General features: G+C 32.7%; 1 protein-coding gene across 1 annotated transcript; it reads left to right on the top strand.

Moving 5' to 3' along the window:
- The first annotated feature begins 17842 nt into the window (after positions 1–17842).
- mus201 (rad2 superfamily protein mus201) lies at positions 17843–22536 on the top strand. The gene is made up of 9 exons (XM_011508281.1): positions 17843–17944; positions 18030–18205; positions 18569–19012; positions 19317–19533; positions 19610–20668; positions 20780–21021; positions 21092–21404; positions 21495–21731; positions 21824–22536. The coding sequence occupies exons 1-9, from the start codon at positions 17857–17859 to the stop codon at positions 22513–22515; spliced, it is 3468 nt and encodes a 1155-aa protein (XP_011506583.1). The 5' UTR covers positions 17843–17856; the 3' UTR covers positions 22516–22536.
- The last annotated feature ends 6 nt before the right edge of the window (positions 22537–22542 follow it).

Genomic DNA, 22542 nt, shown 5'->3' with positions numbered 1-22542 from the left:
CTTGCATTTTTCAATCTCGACAATTACACGTTAATTTTATCATTGGTGTTTAAAAAATGAATTCTGTCAAAATTGACAGTCATCTCTCTCTCTCTCTCTCTCTCTCTCTATCTATCTCTTTCTCTATCTCTCTCTCTTGCCGCTTCATCCCCTCTACGCGGCCCCGTGGAATTGCTGCCGCAAAAGGATGTTGGGGGGGGAAAAACCGGCGGTGGAAAAGAGTGGGTGGCCTCTACTCACTCCACTTCTCGCTCGCTGGCGCTCTCTTACCCACTCCCCCCAACTCGTGCCATCGCTCAACCTCTCTCTCTCTCTCTCTCATTCTCTCATTCGTTGTGCCGTGCAATGATGACGACTACGAATCGAGACGCGAGCTCTATGGATACGCGTGAGTCTGTGTTAAAGCGCGCATTTGGAGGCCCCTGAGCGCGCGTGTGAGTGTGCCGATAAATGCGAGCGTATAAAAGGTTACTTATCGCGCCTGAGAACGACTATTCCCGCGCGCGCGCACTTATGTGTGTGTGTGTGTGTACGCGCGCCCGTGTACGTCCATTTATACGTACACACAAACGCAAAGTGCACATACGAGCGTGAAATTGCCACGGAAGTATGTGCCTACTACATGTAGAACGCTGCTCTCACGTACTTCTTTTATATGTGTGGCTGAAAGAAGATGCGCGCGCGCCCGTGTGAATTTTTTTCTCCTCTCGGTAGTTCATTTCTTCTTCCTCCTCCCGCCCGCCCCTTCCAATCCGCCACCTCGTCCTCCTCCTCCCATTTATACCCTTACCACCCTCCTCGCCCCCCGTCCTTCTCGCCAACACCATTCTCGCACGCTCGCTCACTCGCACTTTTCTACGAGCTACGAACTATGTCTATAGGATTCGAAGTACCGTATAGCTAAATCGTACGAATGCGCGCTTTTGGGGTTTTAAGCCCTTATATTCTATTCTTTATTCTCGAAATGTACTTCCCGTGTGAATTTTTTCCAAAATAAGTTAAGCACATCATCTTTCGATTCAATTCTAATCGTGTACACTTTTCAAGGCTGAGCGTATTTTTCACGCGTAAACTAAAGTTCTCTATGGTAATTGGGATTAGCAATTTTGGTCGTAAAGCTCGTGCGTTATTACGTCTTGTCTTTTTTCTCTTTTCGTAAGCAAAAAATTATCATCGGGGAGCCTTTAAAGTTGGCGGTAAGATGAGTATCGGGCGAAAAGTAAAGTGTCACATTGAAAAAGAAAGTTACTGCGCGTCACTCTGTCCAATACGTAAGAATTCTAAAGCTTCATTGTTTATAATTACAAAATTGCTATTAATTCCGTGAAGGCTTTAACCGTGCAATTACAATTGCATGTAAAAAAAACACGCATGAAATAAATCAACGATAACGATAGCGCATTTTGAATGTAAACAACAACATCAACAACAAACAAACAAACAAACAAACAAACAAACAAACAAACAAACAAACAAACAAAAAAACAAAAACAAAAAAACAACAACAACAACAAAAAAACAATGTAACAAACAAAAATTAAGAGAAAGAAAGAAGAAAGAAATATGCTTTTAAGATGCTTTCTCCACGTCCCTTTAAACATATTTATGCATTGTTCACACGCGCATTATTTAAAACTATATTTAAACTGTAGAATATAATGTTATTTTTTACATTACCGTACGTCGGAATTGTTTTAGACTAACAACTTGTTCGTATCCCGGGAGCGGGAAAAAAAAAAAAAGAATTCCCATACGTTTTCGTACTAATTTACTTAATTTTCTGGAAATACTCTCACAAAACGAAAAAATTTTCGTTTCCAAGTGAAAAATGTTATTAAAACGAACTAATATCCATCCGTTTCGTTTTAAAACGATTAAAATAATTTCGAAATTCCATTTTAGGCAAATGAATTTGTCATTTTGCCGCTTCTTGTGAATTGTAACTAGATATTGTTTTGTATAATGGACGTATCTGTCGCTGCGTATATACAGAATATGTGACTTTATTTTTAAAAGCGAGTTAGTAATAGAATTTTAATGACTATTCATTTTAAATACAGAGGTCGTGATCTAAATTGCATTATAACTTCTCCTTGCCACGTACTTACTTTCATTTTCTCTCTTTTCATTTTACTCTTCACGCTCCCCCCCTTCCCCACCCACTCTCACTCGCTATCTCTCTCTCTCTCTCTCTCTCTCTCTCTCTCCCTCTCTCTGCCTCTCTCTCCCTCTCTCTGTCTGTCTCTCTCTCTGTATCTCTCTCTCTCTCTCTCTCTCTGTCTCTGCCTCTCTCTGTCTCTCTCTCTCGCTCTCTCTGTATCTCTCTACCTCTCTCTGCCTCTCTCTGCCTCTCTCTGTCTGTCTCTCTCTGTATCTCTCTCTCTCTCTCTCTCTGTATCTCTCTCTGTCTCTGTCTCTTCTTCTTGTTCTTTTTCGTTCGTTCATTCTTGTTTTTTTTTTCGTTTTTTTTCTTCTTTTTTTTCTGTTTCTTTTTTTAATTTTTTTTCTAATTAACGAAACTCATCACACGTCGAGGGATTGATACGGCAATGATATTGTGATTTGCCTGGATCGGCAGTAATATCAAAATGTAAACCCATCGTGCACATTATGACCAAGTAGCAATATTTAAATCAACGTTGCGTCATTTTAAGCATCTCACTATTCTCATTGTTAATAATTAAATGTTTTGCAATACGCGTAGGATATTGCTAAAAGGATAAAGTGCCGTTCTTAACGCTACACATGGAATATCCCTTAACCGTTTTACATTGGAATACAATTAAGTATCTCGAGACAGATCGTGTAAATCGATTTCGCATACTCTGAATTTAAATGTTTTCTTTCACGAAACAATTATACGGTAGTGTTATGTTCGGCAACTGTATCAACACTTTGAAAGAGCGAGCTAAACAGAATAGGGGAGATAAAAAGACCCTTCCTTATTGCATTTCCCCCATAGAAAGTGCTAACAGGAGGGTGAAATGGCTAATGGTAAATTGATGAAAATCTAATGGATTCGTGATACTTTTCTTACAATAAGTGCTAATGATGATTTCGCAGCCTTTTGTCATTGAAGTATTTTAAAAGCCTAAGTGAGTAGTTGAATACGATGAGTGTTCGCTTTGAATTTTTGTTGCTATCGTTGTAATGATTATATACGCTTTAATGGTCTACGAAGACAAGTTGTGTAATGCGAGAGAAGCTTCGAGCGCTCGATGCTTGTAATTTGCTACATCAACAGAATATTAAGACAAACTTAATTATAATTTGTTCTTTCAAAAAAACAATCATCGGCTTCCTGAATTATGTTCGCCTCGGAAAGTTGATTTCAGTTAAGAAAAAACTTAACACTAACACATCGACACGTAAATTCAAGGCAACAACGATCTTGTCTTCTTTTTATCATTTTTTTTTTCTCTTTTCTTTTTTTTTTTTTTTTGTTTTTTGATTTTTGATTTTTGATTTTAATTTTTTTTCAAAGCAACGAACATAACAAAATAAACAAAAACAAACAAACGAAAAATGCAATTAATCACAAATAGGACATTTTAATTTTGATCTAAAAATATTATCCTCGATTTAATTATCATTCTAATTTTGCTAGGAAGTCGTAGCGCGAGGCCAAAGTTGCAAGCTCGCCACTAAAATAATTCTAATAAACTTGAAAATTGATCGTAAAATCGTAAATCTTCGTTATAGCAAAAGTGAAAAAATGATCATACCCTAATAAGCTTGAATAAATAATAAAGTAGAATAAATTATTCGAGAATGAGCTTTGAAATAGTATTGTCTTCGATGTGGGGCTTAACGATTTGAAAGTTAATCGTAAATTTCATTGGCTGTAGTAAGCGACAATGCTAAACTACCAATTATCAGCGCATGATTTATAGATATTACAATAATGATATATTTAATTTAAACGTCTGTAGTTTGGTCGAACAATATAATTCAAAAGCACTTACGGCTCGCGCTCGTGCGTCTGCTTAATTAGAAATAATTTTTCCCAGCAGCGTCGGTAACGCGCAGCCGTCCCGCCGACCGAATCGCGCGTTCGAAGATTCAAGAAAAAAATGAGAAAAAAAAGCCACGCGCATATGATTCGACTTCCCTCGGGGGCGGAAGTCGCTCTTACACGCGCTACGTACACTCCCGATGATGGCAAATGCAGCAACGCACCTTGTGCGCGTTTTTCATGTGTCGTCCGATCGATCGTCTCGTCGCCGCAAAATGACGTATAAGCGACTATAATCATTGTGGCACTGGCGTACGAGGCGGTGGAAGAGGAGGAGCTGACGGTGAATGGGGGTGAGGAGGAGGGGGAGGGGAGGGGAGGGGGGTGGTGGTGGTGTAGCGAGGCGAGAAGCAAGCGGGGGCCGTCGTCGGCTCCGAATGAGAATTGCGGCTGATATTAATATGGATCAGCGGCGACGGGCGAGGGATGCACGTGGAAGCCGCTACAATAACACGGGGGACCCTCCCATCGTCTCTGCTCGCTCGCACGCATACACACACCCAACGTGAGAATCATCCTCACCCCTATAATCGCTTCGCGTACTGTATATATACGCATATTTGCGTACCCGTCTATGTACGCACGCACGCACGCACGCACGCACGCGCGCACGCACGCACGCATGCACGGACGCACGGACGGACGGACGGACGGAAAAATTCTCCGTAACGCACTTGCTGTTTAATGCACGACCACCGACGCTTCTCTAATGTCGAATCCCGGGACAGCCATCGTCGAGTGCGATTGTTTACGTGCGATGGGAGGAGGAGGATCCTTTTATGTACCCAAATGAATTACTCGCTCAACTGGCAGTCGGCGGAGGAATTCGTTGGCTCGCTTGGCTGCGTAAGCTTCTTGGAGCGAGAGGCTTTTCTGGCGCGTCGAGAAATGGAATTATCGTCGATGATAGTCAATGTGTTCGGCGGAAAAATACATCCTCCCCTCGTCGCCGGCTTTGCAGTTTCGATGCTACTGTAGGCGAAGCTTGGCACGTTCGCTTAGCAATTGGCAAATGTGCTCGAGTCATTGGTTCGGGGATTTTCAAAAATTTCTGCAATTTCTTATGCTTACATATTACGTTGTCGACAAGCCGACAAGGGTCCGCCGCACTTTCCATCTGCTCTCTTACTAATCGCTATTCCTAACGATTATATTTCACAGCTTCATCAATCAAATATTAGTTAAATTTACTAAACAGGCGTGATTTAGAATGTCGTGGACGTTATGGGACGATTAATAATAAAATGCTACTTGGTATAATTTTTAAATTCTTATAACTTACTGTAATTAAAGTGTTTACGTTGTTTCTGGGATTTGGTATTTGATATTATAGAAAGTAGAGTTGAGACGAGTAGATTGTATATTTATTTCATTACGTAAGGATCGATGGCTATCGGTAGTTATTGCCTCTTTGGTAGTTCTTGGTTCTCTGATAAATAATTTCATTGCGTACTAAAGCTAACCAAAGTTTTACAAATATTTCCTAACGATGATAACAGTGTTCAATAACGTTAGCACAGTATTTTCAAACTTTAACGACTTTTAACGTAAACACGCGTCTAATAAGTCCGTATTATAAAAAAAAAAAAAAAAAAAAAAATACCAATATAATTGCAATAAACAAATAATAAAGATAATGCATATTTGATTTTTAACTTGCTTTATGTGCACTGAAAATTGAGATTGGATCGAATTCTCAAGGCCTTTTGAATAATCCAACGAATGTATTTCGTTTTATATAAACGTTCAATAATAAATAGCCATTCCTTATTTAATATCGATATTTTCATTTATGGATCTTTTATTATGATAATTTAGGAAAAAATTTAAGAAATATTCTCGACTGGTGTGATATTTTTGCAATTTGCAATTTATAAATACCATGTGAATTTTATACGTTTCACCCTCTTATGTCATAGATATTTTTTATGTGTTGCATAATTTTTCTTACTTTTTAGACATTACGCTGAAGAACCTTTACGACACCTTTGTAAACTTTAATAATATATGATAGATAATATATTAGTAAAAATATTACGTACAATCATTCATGTGAAATGCGGGAAAATTTGTGAACTATATATAAACTTTGTCAATTTCGCTGGATATATTCCTTTATTGTTTTTTTTGTTTTTTTTTTGTTTTGTTTTTATAAAAAAACTTTTAAAAACATTGAAAATATTCTATGAATTACGACACTACTTTATATATATATATATATATTTGTATTATTTCAGATGAAATAGCTTGAAAATGTGTTGAATTTTATGCGATATTATAATAATTAATTCATAGACATTTATAATATTTGTGGGAAATATTTTTGGTAATATCAAGTAACATATCGCCGGTTAAATCGTAATCATAATTACATTTAGCATTCATTAGATATTTAATAACAGGAGGAATGTGATAGATTTATAATACGATGGTTATAAGTTACGAAAGTAATTTCTATTGCGATTTTATTATTGAGAAGTTAATACTGAATTATGGCTTTCACAATTAATTGATTTTTCCCAAGCTAATGAAGTGGTCGAGTTCCGAGACATAAATTACGATAATGTCTTGTAGTTTCTTGGTCTAAAAGAGTGTATATTTGGGGTGCGGATAAATCGAGTTTGCAACCATCGAGTAATGTATGTGCCTTGAAAAGTTCTTATCAAGATTGCTGATTTATTGTCTAAAAAAATTTTTTTCATCTACCATGAAATTGGTTGCTTCCTCAAGTTCAAAATAAAAGAGCGTTGTATGTATATTAATTGTTAATCATCGCATCTAAATAGTAAAATTGTCAAATGTGAATTCAGTATAGTTCTTGAAAAGAAAAAAAAAAGAAAAGGAAAGAAAAAAAAGAGAGAAAAAAAGAGAGAAAAATTCTCATTTGATTTACGACTTATAAGGGAAAAAAAAGTGACGTAAAAGTACAATGCTATATGGTTCTAAGAACTGTTACGTAAAAATGAATAATTTGCAACAGGGAAATTATTACTTAGAGCTAGTTTCTCAGTTCTGCTGTGCATTTTTTTCTTTTTTTTTTTTTTTCTTTATTTTTTTTTTTTTTTATATATATCCATTTCTAGTAAGCACTCATAAGTAAAAGTCAATAGGGAAGTTAACGCCTTCGTATCCTTATGTAGCTGCATATCTGGCAGTTTTACGACGCCCGATGCTTCGCAGTCAAAGGTATTCCCATTATGCAGCTGCAAAACATTTTTATTAAATACCTAAATGTGGATCCTTAAAGATTTAAGGACCAATAACGAGGGAGCTTAACTAGAAATACACATACGCAGCCATAAAGCAACGTGACATCACCATAAATATAATATTAATTATATATTTCTAACGACTCAGCCTCGACCTTTCAAGAACATTGTAAACGAAGCTCGTTCCAGTAACTCCTTAATTCCGCACATTCATCTTCACCTCTATAATGCAAACGGTCCGTCTCCTCTCCTTCTCCAACAACTAGCGCGCAGCGCCATTTTTCGTCTGCCCATGTAATTTAACTAAGTAACGAGCCCGTAAGAATCATTGCGAAAAAAGAATATGAAGTGAAAGTACAAGATCGGCCGCGGATCGCATACGAGTAGGCTTAAGATGCAAAATTAAAGTTGCTTTTTACATCGAATACGAGCGAGATGGAATAATGTAGAATAATCGTATTTCTGCCGTCTGTAAAAGTATAATCGAGTCACTGCTCGATATCAAGAATAAAAGTGGCAATGTCACCCTCGTCCTCACCTTATGCTAAGACGCACGTGAATCTTACGAATTCGACAAGGCTGTTCCCACAGTCGGAAGTGGAGCGACACGAAGCCCTAACTCGGCAAATCTCCCGGGGAGACGTGCCGACGAGTCGCCTGGCGATGTGCGCAAGGAGACAGGAAACGAGCATCGGTCCACTGCCCGTGTCCGATAATTTCTCGCCGATTGCATTTATTTATGCATTTATTTATTCAGTGAGATAGAGATCGATAGAGAGAGAGAGAGAGAGAGAGAGAGAGAGAGAGAGAGAGATTGTAATCCAGGGACGATCGCGACATCGCGATTTAGTCGGTTCCCTTCGCGGGACGAGCGCACGATTCGAAGCTCGTGCTCTAATTTCTGAGTGGCGTTACGTATGCGAGGAGAGAAAGAGAGAGAATGAGAGAGAGAGAGAGAGAGAGAGAGAGAATGAGAGAGAGATAGAATGAGAGAGAGAATGAGAGAATGAGAGAGAGAGAGAAGGAGAGAATGAGAGAGAGAGAGGGAGGAGGGTGTTCATGGGGAGATCTGCGGGGCGGTGGGATGGCGGGGCAGGGAAGGGGCGGGGTGGAGGATGGAGGATTTCTCCTTTTCTACGGCGGCGCGCTCCCACGTTATGATTTTCGTCCCGGTACGCGCCTGCGGATTCCACGGCCCGAGGTAAAGGGAGACGCCCTTTCCTAGCAAGCGTCAAGAGTCTCTTTCTGCTGGGGAACGAAGGGCGCGGTTTTGGGAGCTTCTTTTAACGTCGTGCACGTGCGCAATTGTCATGGAAATGATGTCGCGTGGCCGAGGCCTAGGAAACGTTATGTGTAATCGGTGATTCCATGTTTTTCTTTTCGTTTTTGTTTTTGTTTTCTTTTTTTGTTTTTTTTTTCTATTTTTTGTTTTTTTCCGGGACACTTAGACTATCGCTAAATCGAGCTCGAATTAGCGTACACCTGCATTATATCGGCTTGGCTTACGTTCATGTCCGCTCGCTGTATATAATTGATTAAAGAAATGCACTACCGTGATTTGGCTCAATTTCAATTGGGAGGTGAGCCGATAGTATTTTTCATTATTTAGTCGATGAGAGATAATTTTTTTTTTCTATTTTTTTTTGTTTGAAATATATAAAATCGATATAACTACGTAATTTTTGTTTTTTGGCTTTATAGTGAATTTAAGTCCAATCAAAATGTTTTATACATAAAGTTCGAGATTTGCTTTCCATATTTTAAAATAAATTATCAATTTTACCGTTAATTACCATTTATACGACAAGTCTTTGATATTTATACGAATTTAAGTGTAAAAAATAAGAGCTTTTGCGAGGGCCAATGGAGTTGACCGTTTGACTATAATAATTATCATAATAGTAAGATGTATGATATTAGATTAGAAATCTATCGTTACAATGTTAAATATATTGTGGCAACGTATATAATAATTGGCTTTAGCGTTTCAATTGATATCATCATTGCTCACATTTAATAAACTTAATGATTTAATAAACTTAATTTTATAAATTATAGACTTTTAACATTGTTCTCGTAGTAGGAGCTATGAATTTATTTTGAATAACGAATTAGAACGACTTGAGGCAATTATTTAGAAATTTTTAATGGAGAAGAGAATGCAGCAGGAAACAGGATACGTTTGCTGCTGAATCTTTCGAATATGTAGCGTAATAATTATTTAAATAAAAGTATAAGATCGTTGCTGAATAACATAATATAATTTTGCCTCCTCCTCCCCCCCCCCTTCCAAAACAGCCTCGTAAAAATATAACTAAGTCTAAGAATAATTCACAGTGATAATTGTTTATATTTTTTTGTATTTTTTATTTTTTATCGATAAACGTACGTTAAATAATCAAGAAGATAAAATAAAATGTTCCAGTTTTGTGCACCGGACATTCTACACATGGAAATATAAAGAGAATAACTTTTCAAACGAATCCATTAACATTAAAAAGCATGAAACGTCAATATAATCGTATTATGAATTATATTAATACATAATCAAGTGAAAATGTTCGATACCTATAAAGAAGAGACTCGCATTATTTCCCATTTATTTCATTTGCAAATTCAGCTTGGCAATTTGGTGAAATGATGGGCGATTGGTAGATAGTTTTCGGCGAGTTTTAGCGAGTGGAATGATTTTTTTCCCATTCTCTTTCAAATGATTATTCGCCGTGGTGGGGTAACTAGCGCTTTCCCTAGCGCTCGCTACTCTCTTCTATCCCCAAGTATCTACCGTCTCTGTGTATGCACTTATTTAGTTCTAATTCTAGTTTTATAGTTCGTGAAATAGCCGCGACTTCACTATTAGACACAAGCATGTCGGAGAGCGACTGCTTATTAATCGATACGATATACTTATGGGCTAATAAATAATAAAACCAATCGCGCATCTCGACGAGGGCCAATGATACGCCTTTATAATTCTACATTAATTTAGATCTATAATTGTTCTTTTTTAAGATACGTATCGTCCAGAATGGGTCAAATTGTTGCGTTCTGTTTATAGATTGGCATCGACAGCTCTGATTTAATGAGGTGCTTTAAGTTGCGTAACAATGATCAAAGTGTAAAAATATATAGAAGACCGACAGACCGTAGGATTGGGTTTAAATATTGCAAAATTAAAGGGAATAGCTTTAAAGCGTAATGGGAAAAGAAAGGGATTTTACAGGAATAGTCCATTAATAGCGTTTGTAAACAAAACGTTTAATCGTTAATTGAACACGTGCGCGGTTATAAATCATATTCCTACTCTTATTATTATTATTATTATTATTATTATTATTATTGTTGTTGTTATTGTTATTGTTATTGTTATTATTATTATTATTATTATCATCGTCATCATCATCATCATCATCATCATCAGCTATAAATAATGTATACAAATCGGATGATCTTAAAATGTCAATTAGAATTAGAATTGTAAATTTCTAGAATGTTCGTTGAAGATTTAATATGTATAGTAAACATTATAATTGGCAGTGTTAAAAGGCCCTCTACGTATAGAAATCCATTTACATAGCTATGCTATATGATTTTAATGAATTTAAGAATTTGCAATAACACGTATATTCGTGTCAGTTAACGCAGTTAGTTACTTGAATTAAGCATTCAAGTTTATTATTATTACAATTGGAGGGAATATGCATAAATTTACATTTTCACTGTTGCTTTGATTGTTTACTCATCTCAATGTTGTTAAATAATTAGACTCTCCTCTCATCTCAAATATATTCTATCATACATTTAAAAATAAGCAATTTATCGTGTTTTAATAGTGCTCTAGGCATACTAGGCATACGAGGCATACTTAACTTAAAGGTCAGTGCCATGATTTCAGTTCTTAATCATTGATTCGATCATTCTTGATATTTCTTAAATGTATTTATAATTCGACTATTCCTCTATTATGAAGCTTTTGGTACAATTGGTATTATAAATCATATATCAACAAATACACAATTACAAGGCAAAAAGTTTTAGAAAAAAAAAAGAGAAAATAAATCTCATCAAAGAATAAAGGGGATGAATAATATTTTAAAGCCGAATTAATAAAATAAATATTTACTGAAAATATTTACTAATTGACAATTATTTACTAATTGAAAAATCTCTTTAAATCTTATCGATCATCTAGATAGAGATAAAAGCTAAATGAAATGATAAATAAATTGCAGATTTCCATATTGTCATACATAAATAATAAATATCGACTAATACTGACAAAAAATCATGTGATTGAGTAGACGAAATGAGCGCAACAGTTCAATTATAACAATTAAGACAAATAAACTCAATAGCAATATTCGACTAATAACATTTTTATAAAACTATGAACTCCTTTTGATGAATTGTCATTATCATTATTTATTTATGCTGTTGCATAGAATAATATTGATAAGATAAATAAGGAGGGGAACGTAAGAGAAATTTTTAAAAATACATTAATTTTGATTGGAGAGTTTTTGTATTTTTATCGGTTTCTTGTCACACTGTTGAAATATCGATTCTCTATTTCAAGCGATTGAAATTTGATATTACAGCAATAAGGAATGATGTAAAGTAGAATATGTTGCCGATGTTCTATAATTCGCATGCTTTGACAAATTCGCGTCTATTTTGAATAAGCAATAGCTTGCCATGATATTTTGAATTCATTTTACTCAATATTGTATTTGCTGTCGACAATTCTCAAAACACTTGGTAAATCTAAAGCATCGCATAAATCCATCAAAGAGAGAATAAAAATGTATTTGTAGAATAAGAACTGAACAGTATTATTGTTCTGTCGTAACTATGTTAAAATGTATAGGCAGTGGCTTTATAATAACATTAATTTTCGACAAAATAAATTAGTGAATTATATTTATAAATAGCAAGCTGAAGGAAATTTGCAATTACATACAAGTAGTGTAACATTAATATAACATAACGACTAATTGCCAAATTTCTTTATTTTGCTAAAATTTTAACGAGTGATAACAAAATTAAATATTAAAGATACTCTGAGTATTATTGCTTTAGCCATCTTTACCTTCTAAACACTAGAACACTAATTATACCATTTTAAATGACAATTTCATACTTTTGTTAATGTTATTATTTTTCCTATTTATCTTTAATCTTTAGCTTCTACTACTAATTTAATTTTATTCAGCATTTATATATTCGAGCTATAAAGTTTAATGATAATTTACATATCTTAATGCACTATGTTACTAAAATGAAGAAAAATTAATATAAATATTTTGGTATTTAGATTTTAATTTCTATCAATGTTAATATGTTTTTAAGTCAGTATATAGAAAAATGTTGCAAACTGTAGTATTGATATTTAACAAAGTTATATCCGAGCATCGAGTACATGTATATCATTGATGTGCATGATAGTGTTGAGTTCAGAATATTTTAATTAATTTATAGATATTATAAAATTATAAACTTATGGCGTCAATTATTTATTTCCAAAATCAGAAACCAAGTTAGTAAAGAAACTTTGTTTTCCGTACACATAAAAACAGTGATTGATATATTTACTCGGTATTAAAGCGCATGAAATGCAGAGTGATAAAAAAATGAACGTGAATAGGACAATTATTGAATGAATAATATGTATAATATTTACAATGTATATATAATTAAATTTACTGAAAATAAACGTGTGTAAAAAAGAAAAAAAGAAAAAAAAAGAAGAAGAAATAAGAAATAGAAGTAAATTTAAGTTTGTAATATTTTTCTTTTGCATATGAAAAAACTATGTGTAAATTACTGTTAATATTCTTTGCGTAGAATTAAAAAATATTCGTTAAGTCTCGGCTAAATTTGATATTGTATAACAAAAAAAAAAAAGTAAAATACAATTTTTTATTTACAAACATCTATAAACGTTTAATATAAAAAGATGTATTTACTTATAATATTATAAATGTATATTTTTGATTAATATTTAAGCTTTGTCAGCAATTTATATAAATTATAAAACCAAATTTATTCAAATGTAATCTATTCATTTGAAATTAAGAAAATAGATAGAAGTTTCACAGTATAGAAGATTGAAATATTTTAATCTGAATTTATACAAAAATGAATTTGTAGATGATTGATTAGAATGAGATTAAATTTAGATAAAGATTAGCATGCATTTCAATTTTTTTAATATAAATTCCATACAGTTTTTATATATTTTATTCGAGCAATGATTATAATTATTATATATCTGAGATTCAATAATTTTTAAGAAAAATAATAACTATTAATTGTACCATAAATGCATTATAAAATAGTAAATAGTTAAATAATGTAGTAGATAGTTAAATTAATATATCAAATTAAGTTTTAATTAAAATTTTATTATTATTGTCGCCAATTTAAAGATTGTTAATCAATTGTATCCAGACAAATAAAATTATTTATTAATATTATTTTTAAATACTGAACTTTAAAACTAAACTAAAGCAATATTAGTAATATCTTACATAGATTAGTTTTTATCTTTAATTAAACTTAAGTAGTTGTAATTTTAATGTAAATCTTATATTTAATGTTTAAAAAAATAAAAGTCTAAGACATAATTAAGAAAAAAAAAACTTATATGCTTCAAAAGATTCGATTCTTATTTTTCGTTTAACAATAAAATAAGCGTTTAAAGCTTATCTTGAGAATAACAATTTTTACATATGATAACGTCATATTATATCATAATATGCTTAAAGGGTAATGCATAATTTTTATTACGTAGTTAATTTATTCTAAGGCGATATATATTTTATAATCTTATTCGTCGCAGTGTCATGCTATCCAATTAATTTAATTAAATTAAACATCTCCCGTGCTTTTAATTATCAATCAACTATTATGCAATGTTAATTTTTAAGAAGCACTGTTTTTTCTGTGGAATTTAAAAAATAGTCCGGTAAACAATCACTACTTTTCAACTTAAATTTTAACGCGTACGCGTATGCGTGCGTGTGTCAAGCAGTCTCACACATATATACAATTGCATGGAGACTGACGAGCTGCTCAATTATCGGGATCAGCGACGCGCGGAAGAAACTTATACGAACGAAGAGCGCGAACACGAGAAAAATGTGGGAACCAAAATGTACGAGCGTATGGCTATATATTTGTTGGTATGCGCTGTAAGGAGAAAAAGCTTGATATTTACCGCGGTACTTTGCGTAAAGTTTTTCTAGAAAATGGGAAATGGAGGAACACTGTAGCGCTCAGCCCTTGCGTAAATTTTCCGGTGCTGTGTTACGGTATTTTATTTAGGACTTGCTTAGACAGTCCTAGAAAATTATTGAAGTGATATTTTAGTTGATGTGCAATTTTTTATGCCAAATAATAAATTTGCTTATTATATCTAAAAATACAAATTCTTTAGTTTATTAATGTATGTATATTTATAATTGTAAGAGTCGACAATCGAGTAAATTGCAAAGGATAATTAATCCGATTTAGTCACTTAAATTTTTGTAAAAGAGAAATCAAGTAAAATTATTATTATTATTATTATTATTATTATTATTATTATTATTTTATTATTATTATTGACATTCAATTTATTAAGATTAAATTTTATCGCTTTTAAATTATTATAGACACGTGTGTTAATAAAAATAGCTCGCTAACTAGAAGTTATTAATTCATAAATTATATTGACTATGAATTTAGCCATAGAAAAGAAATAAAGATAATATTATAATTGTAGTGAAATAAGTACAGTTTAGCAAAAGAAATTTCTACATTATATTTTATATTTGTGTTGAGTATGTTTTTACTCAATATTTTGGTAAAAACTTTGCAAGTTTTGCACAAGCTATGATAATTTATTACTAAACTCTCTCTCTCTCTCTCTCTCTCTCTCTAACCGTAATAATGTAATAATTTATTTAATGATTCATTTAGTATGTAAATGTTCTTAAATTACATTATAACAACTTTTCCGAAAAAAAAAGTTTAATCTCTAATGTATGAAAACTGTATTCTCATCTAAAATTCATTGCCATTACTTGGCTAAAACCGCATAAATACTTATTATAAAATATACAAAAGTGGTTATCAATAAAACATGCGTAATATTTATATACGTATATATATATTTTTTTTTTTTGTATAGAAATTTAATATGCATTAAAAGTCATAAGTACCGGATTTTTATCGTAGTACATTGTGAATTTGTAATTTATATCTATAGATTCGCCAATGTCTTCCAAGTCGATAAGATGTAATTGCGATAAAGCGGAAGCAATGAGATATGTTGCTATGCTTACGAATGTGGCATGTCGATATTAATTTAAGTAGATTTACACTCGGCTCGTCGGCAGCTAGTTAGGCTATAGAATTATGGTCGATGTATGACTTGTAAATTATTCCTAAAGAATAATTATACAGACGTATATAAGCTTTACAATGGATTTTATACAATGTTACCCATAAAATAAAATAAGTAGTATTTTTAGTTTCCGTAGTATTTACCAAGTTCTATAATTTATTATTAAATGTTTCGCCACTTACTAATTGTCTTTTGGACGAAAATATAAAGTTATGTTTAATATTGTATTTATTGAGTCATTATATATATATATATATATATCGCAGTAAATAGAACTTTCGTACAATTTTATTCAGATTAGATTCCTGATTTTATTAATGAAATTGAAACGTTATTTATACCGAGTTATCGGTAATTTATATCCAAAGTATCTTTAGAATATTTAAACATTTTAATTTATTTTATTTTTCAATATTTTTCATTTTACGTCTTTATAAACCTATAAAAATTTATATTCTACAGACGTAGAATATTTTGTTAATTACGTATGATTACATACTGGGATACATTGTCGTATTTATAGACATTATTTTCTTTATAAAGCAATAATTTTAGAAACTCCTTTAATTGTTATTTATATGTATATATTGATAATCGATTTTATATTTTATTTATAATCTTATATTGGCATTATCTTATATTTTACGTATTAAATGCTAATAAAATGATTTAACTATGCCAATTGCGTAAGACGAGGATTCAATGAGCCACCGTAGGAAAACTATTTTCTGAATAAAATTAATTGCTTCCTTTTTATTGTTATTTTAATAAATGTTTGCATTGAGAGTGAAAATGAATTTCTGATATTAAGTTTTAGGTTCCTTTGATAATGGAACTTCTATCGCAATAGATAATCTACCTCCTTCGATGCTTTCGTGATATCATAATAGCGTCGACGATAATGATAAAAGGACGAATATGAATGAGAAAAAAGAATAAAAAATGACATTACGTTGAATTGAATTGCCATTGAGCAAGAGTCTTTAATTGTAACATATTAATTTGAATTCGAACGATCATACAAGTATGACGTATTTGTTCCAATGGACAGTGGCGCATTTCGCGTATTTTTAGCTGCAATTATACCATGGAACCAGCTTTTGATATGTACTTTTAGCCATAAAATATCAATTGGTACACAGAGTTTTATTATATTATCATTAAGCAAATTTTTATCAATCATCAAGAGTAAATTATAATCTATATAGATAAATACTGAAACAATACAGTTAAATGACAATTTCTTTTTTATTTTCAAGCGTCAAATCACAGGGATAAATAAGATTATCGAACAAAGATTTTATATCAACCATTCATAAACACGAATAACAAAATTCTGCTTCTTTTACTAAACGCATTTCAATTTTATGTAAATTTTTTTTTTGTTTTTTTTTTCCTCCCAACACATCTCCACCCAAATAATCGTGCGTCCACGCAATAGATATACACCAATTCACCAATAAACAACGCAATTTGTTTATTTATATTATTTATTTACATTGCATTTATCAACAGACGTTAATACGCGAATAATAATACGTGTACTCGAGCCCGAATTTTGTTCACCTCGTCGATATTCAATCTGCGCAGCCCCTACTCATGCTATGTACAACAGCCTAACCTAACCGAATCTCATTTTTAAAAGTACACGCCATGATCTAAGCTCTTCGAGTCGGCGATTTGTCCGCAATTTCTGAGATCTCTCACGCCGATCGTAACACCCACCCCGCCCCGTAAATCATAGAACGGAACGGAATTTGCATTCTCGAAAAACCGCAGCGAAGTTGTGGCGCGACCTGTGACTTTTGCCATCAGCTGATCGCTCCGAGCGCGTTCACAGACCCGTGGAGATGCGGCCGCGAGATAATTGGATTTTTACGTGAAAAACGTTTTACTTAGCTGCTCGATGCTTATCGTCGGTAAGTATAATCGTAGTTTTATTGTTCTTAGGATGCCGTGGTGTGTTATTGCTGTGTGAGTTTGTTGTGCGAGCAGGGATACATTGTTTAATGATATTGTCGAGGGGGTTAGGGCTATTGGGCTGGAATCGATATTAAATTATATTGCGTATTTTGATAATGTGTGCTTTAATGGTTTTGTCTCGAAGGGGAGATGATAGTTGAATTTTATGTTATATAATACGGCTTGTGTTTCACGCGGAGATATTTTCTATGTATGTTTGAAAGCTGCATTGTTAGGTTAATGTTATTTTGTGCACTTTTAGGTAATAGATCCGATGAACAATGGGAGTTATTGGATTGTGGAGGCTGATTGATGCAACGGGAAAGCCTGTACCGTTGGAGAAATTGGAGGGAAAAGTTTTGGCTATAGGTGAATCGCGAATGTTGTTACATCATTGTACAGAGCAATAAAGCTCAGTCGACAATTATTAATTATTTAATTGTCGTTGTTGTAGATGTTTCGATATGGATACATCAAGTCATACAAGGGTATCAGGATCGGCAAGGCAATTCCATACCCAATGCTCATCTTATTGGATTGTTCAATAGGATCTGTAAATTGATGTATTTTAAAATTAAGCCAGTTTTTGTATTTGATGGAGGTGTGCCGTTATTAAAAAAGAAAACCACGGTAAGTATGTGTTGAATATGTACTTATCATTGTACTTTTTATAAATAATATATTGTAACAATTGTTGAACGTTATATTTTTAATATTATGTAAATATTTTAATATAATGTATATTTGTATATACATTTATAATTAAAATTTTCCCACGTATTTTTTATATTAAATAAAATAGAGCTTCTTATTAGTAATTTAAAAATACATGAGCATAAACTACTTTTTAAAGTAACATAAAAAACTTAAGGGAAGAGTGTTTTTGCAGAATAGCATTATTCCATCTAGAATCTAATATCTTTGAGGTATAATTAAGTCAGTGTGGGAATCGGGTAGTGAGAATGGAGTCCTCTTATTCTTTTGTCTCCACAGGCTTTACGCAGGAAGTTAAAATCTATCGCAACTTGTAAAGCACAAAAGTTGAAAAACGATTTGATAAGCAACTTGATGAAATATGCAGTGGTAAAGGGGACACTGGATAAAGGAAACGAGGATAGCGAAAATAATGCAAAGCCACGATTCACAGATTCTACAGTCATTGCAGATTCGTCTAAATTTGACGATATGTACAAATTGCCTGATATTGTTAATGACGGTAAATCGGTAAATTCAGACGATTATCAAGATTCGGATGAGGAATCTGAATTAGAGCTCAGTCCTCGTAAGCAAGCAAGGTGGATAGGGAATATTCATAATGTCAATGTAAATACGGAAGAATTTAAAAATTTACCAGCAGATGTCAGATATGATATTTTAACAGATTTAAAAGAGACAAGGAAACAAAATTCTTGGGGACGTATACATGAATTACCAGCGGTATGGACTAAATTTTATTTAAAATTAATTTTTCTAAAATTAATCCTTCTATTAAGCAAATATTCATCGCATAATTCACACTTTATGCAATAACAACAAATCTTTACTTTCTTTTTTATTTATATTTTTTTAATTAATTTTCTGGTTTAAGTAGACTTCATCTAGATAAATTTATAGTTTATAAATTTAATGAATAATAATACTATCGCCACTATTAGGTATTATAACAATACGACAGCGACAGAGCAATATAACAGCGACACCAACTAACAATAATAAAATAATTTATAATTTAATTTTTTAGGGCTCCAATAATTATTCTGGATTTCAAGTGAAACGTTTATTAAAACGCAGATATGTTCAAGAATCTCTTGAGTTTGCTGAGAAAGAAATGGGAGGTAAGACTCTTACTTTAGAAGAGTTAGATAAACTTTTAACAGATCAAGGAATTCAGACAACGCAGAATGACGAGATGTTTCGCATTGCTTCTGACAGTAAGACTCGAGTAATTTACATGAAAGGTAAATCATCAGATGACAAACATAATGGAATTGAAATATTGAAAACTTTTCATAAGAGCCATTCGTTTGTATTTAGATAAGCCTCCCATACAAAATAATGAAAATTCTAATGATTTGAGTAACTTGAATTTAAATGAACTATCAGAACAAGATTCTCATTCGAATGATAAATGTATAGACTCTGTGTCAATTAAATCCGATAGTTCAGTCGCTGTAATTGACAATATGAATGCGTATGATTTTGATGAAGATTGGTATTCCGATGAATCCTTCGCCGAGACCACGTTAAATGATTCTAAGCTATTGACAAAAAATGCTATTCCTAAAACGATTATAAATCCTGCTTTATCCTACATGTTGGAAAATAGTGGCTTAACACGTGATCAAATAATGACAATAGTCGAACAGAGTAAGAAAAATAAGAAGCGATCCGATGACAATAGTTCTCAAGGTTCCAGTAAAAGAGGGAAGAAATGGAACAGTCGATACTTACGAAATAAATGCAAAAGGAAAATATTATTTGATTCGTCAAAGAGAAAAGCCGAAATTCCAAATAGTTTGGAGTCTGCGACAGAATCTGATGTGTTAGATGTGGAAGATTCACAAAAATTTAACAGTGAAAGTCAAGAAATTAAGAGCATTGATTCAAATAAAATAATAACAATGGAATCATCGGATTCGGAATCTAACGATTTTATCGAAATATCCGAACAATTTAATACTAAAACTCAGCAAATAAGAACGCATGATTCTAATAAGACAATTATTATGGAATCGTCTGATTCTGAAAGTAATGATTTTATTGAAATTCAAGATGTGCCCATTCCAGAATCGATGGATTCTACGAAATTAAAAAGCAATAGTATTCAAATAACAATTAAAGCTGATGAAGAATTGCAGGATGATATGTTTGCCGATGTATTTAGTGATATTCATAATAAGGCCGACGTATTTAGTGATATTGATAATAAGGCCGACGTATTTAATGATATTGATATTAAGGCGGACATAGTTGATAAAAGTAAATTAAAATTGGTTGATAATCAAGAGAAAGATATCTTTAAAGATAACGTTTTTGCAAAGATAACGGAAGGAGAAAACTCCATTCCAGATGAAGAATTGAATATAACGGAATGTAATTTTGAAAGAGAGAGAACCTCCTTATCGACCCCCGTAAATATTAATACAAATATCGAAATAAAAAATGTCGACGATATATCTTCAAATTTAAAAAATTCGAAAGAAGCAGTTATTCTTAAAAAGGCAAGCCCAGATGTGGCAGTAATGGAGACAAACATCAAAATTAAAGATGACGATATACATAAAGATTCAATTGTAGAAAAATCGGAAACTTCTTTAATAACGGATTCTAGTGAACGATTGAAGGACGAGGAATTACAAAAGGAACATAATTACGAAACCATTGCCGTTCCAAAAGTGTCAACTTCGATTTTTCCTCTAGAAGAAAAAGAGCTCGAATCGATGAAGGTATTGAAATTATGAATAATCTAAGTAATTTTATATAATGTGTAATTTGTGAGATAATGATTTATTTTAGAAACGTTTAGAATTGGATCAACAGCAAATATCTGAAAGCTTGGGTAAACTAGAGAGACAAGCAACGGATGTTAATGATCAAATGAAAATTGAAGCTCAAGAATTATTACAATTATTTGGAATTCCTTATATCGTAGCTCCTATGGAAGCTGAAGCACAATGCGCTTATTTAGAACAAATAAAATTAACCGATGGAACCATAACAGATGATTCTGACATTTGGCTTTTTGGAGGAGAGTGCGTTTATAAAAATTTTTTTGATAACAATAAAAAAGTTTTACAATTCCTATCGAGTGATATTAATCATCATTTTAGTTAGTATTGATTTTTCAAAATTTACATTTTAACATTCTAATAATCATGTATATAAATTTCTTTGATGAATCACTTATATTTCATTACAGAACTTTCAAGAAACGAATTGATTCTATTGGCTCTTTTAGTCGGTAGTGATTATACAAGTGGTTTGTCAGGCGTTGGTCCTGTTACAGCTTTAGAAATCTTAGCGGCATTTCCTTCCGACGAAAAGGATATTTTACGAGGTTTGCGAGCTTTTTCGTCATGGTACAGAGCAGGAAAATTAAGCGCCCCTGGAAAGGCAACATTAAGGAATAAATTGAAAAATGTTCATATCGAAAGAGGTATAAGAGTTAGTTGCATATAAATGCTTACATTTCAAATGTACAATTTTTTTTTTTTTTTTATTATACAATACAAATAAAAACTGTTTAAGGCTTTCCTAATCAGGCTATCGTTCAAGCATATGTTTGCCCATTAGTGGATGAATCAAAAGAATCCTTTACGTGGGGGAAGCCCAACTTGATTCTTTTAGCAGATTATGCAAAAAAAAAGTTTGGTTGGACGAAACTTAAATTCGAAGAAATTATAACACCGGTTATGAAAAAAGTAGCGGAGAACAAAAGTCAAAGAGGAATAGAGTCATACTTTAAGGTCCAGTCTGTTCCAAAATCCATAGAAACAACTTTAAGTAAAAGAATTCAGTTAGCTGTACAACAGCTGGGTAACAAAAGTCAAAATATCCACACTACCGACGAAATAGAAAAAGTTAAAAGAACAACAAAATCATCAGTTGGGAAAGGAAGGAAATTTAAAGAGGGCACTAAGGAATTATTGCCGATCGCGGAAATTAACGAAGATGAGAAAACGGTTGAAATATCTCAAGAGGTAGATGAACAACCTAGTCAAGGTAATAATAAAATTCAGCTAAAAAAATTGATGAATGCAAGCACAGACATCATTCCGCAAAAAGAGCAAGATAAAGCTAATGCTTTAAAATCGAAACTTAGAGCGATTGAAATATTTAGAAAATCCAAGAAAGGACTTAACCGTATTAAAAAAGTTAAGAAATTTGTTAAGCAAATCAAGGATGAAGCTGAACTATCGGAGAGTAGTAGTAGCTCTTAAACTTATTATTAATATATAAGATGCAGG

Source organism: Ceratosolen solmsi, unplaced genomic scaffold (assembly GCF_000503995.2).
Source record: "Ceratosolen solmsi marchali unplaced genomic scaffold, CerSol_1.0 scaffold1, whole genome shotgun sequence".
NCBI lineage: Eukaryota > Metazoa > Arthropoda > Insecta > Hymenoptera > Agaonidae > Ceratosolen > Ceratosolen solmsi.
Note: the sequence above shows the minus strand (reverse complement) of the source record. Positions and strands in the feature narration are given on the sequence as shown.

Coding starts and splice junctions, on each gene's coding strand:
- mus201 (XM_011508281.1), top strand. CDS start 17,857: ATGGGAGTTATTGGATTGTGGAGGCTGATTGATGCAACGGGAAAGCCT. Junction 20,669..20,779: donor AGAATTGAATATAACGGAAT/GTAATTTTGAAA, acceptor ATTCGAAAGAAG/CAGTTATTCTTAAAAAGGCA. Junction 21,022..21,091: donor AAGAGCTCGAATCGATGAAG/GTATTGAAATTA, acceptor GATTTATTTTAG/AAACGTTTAGAATTGGATCA.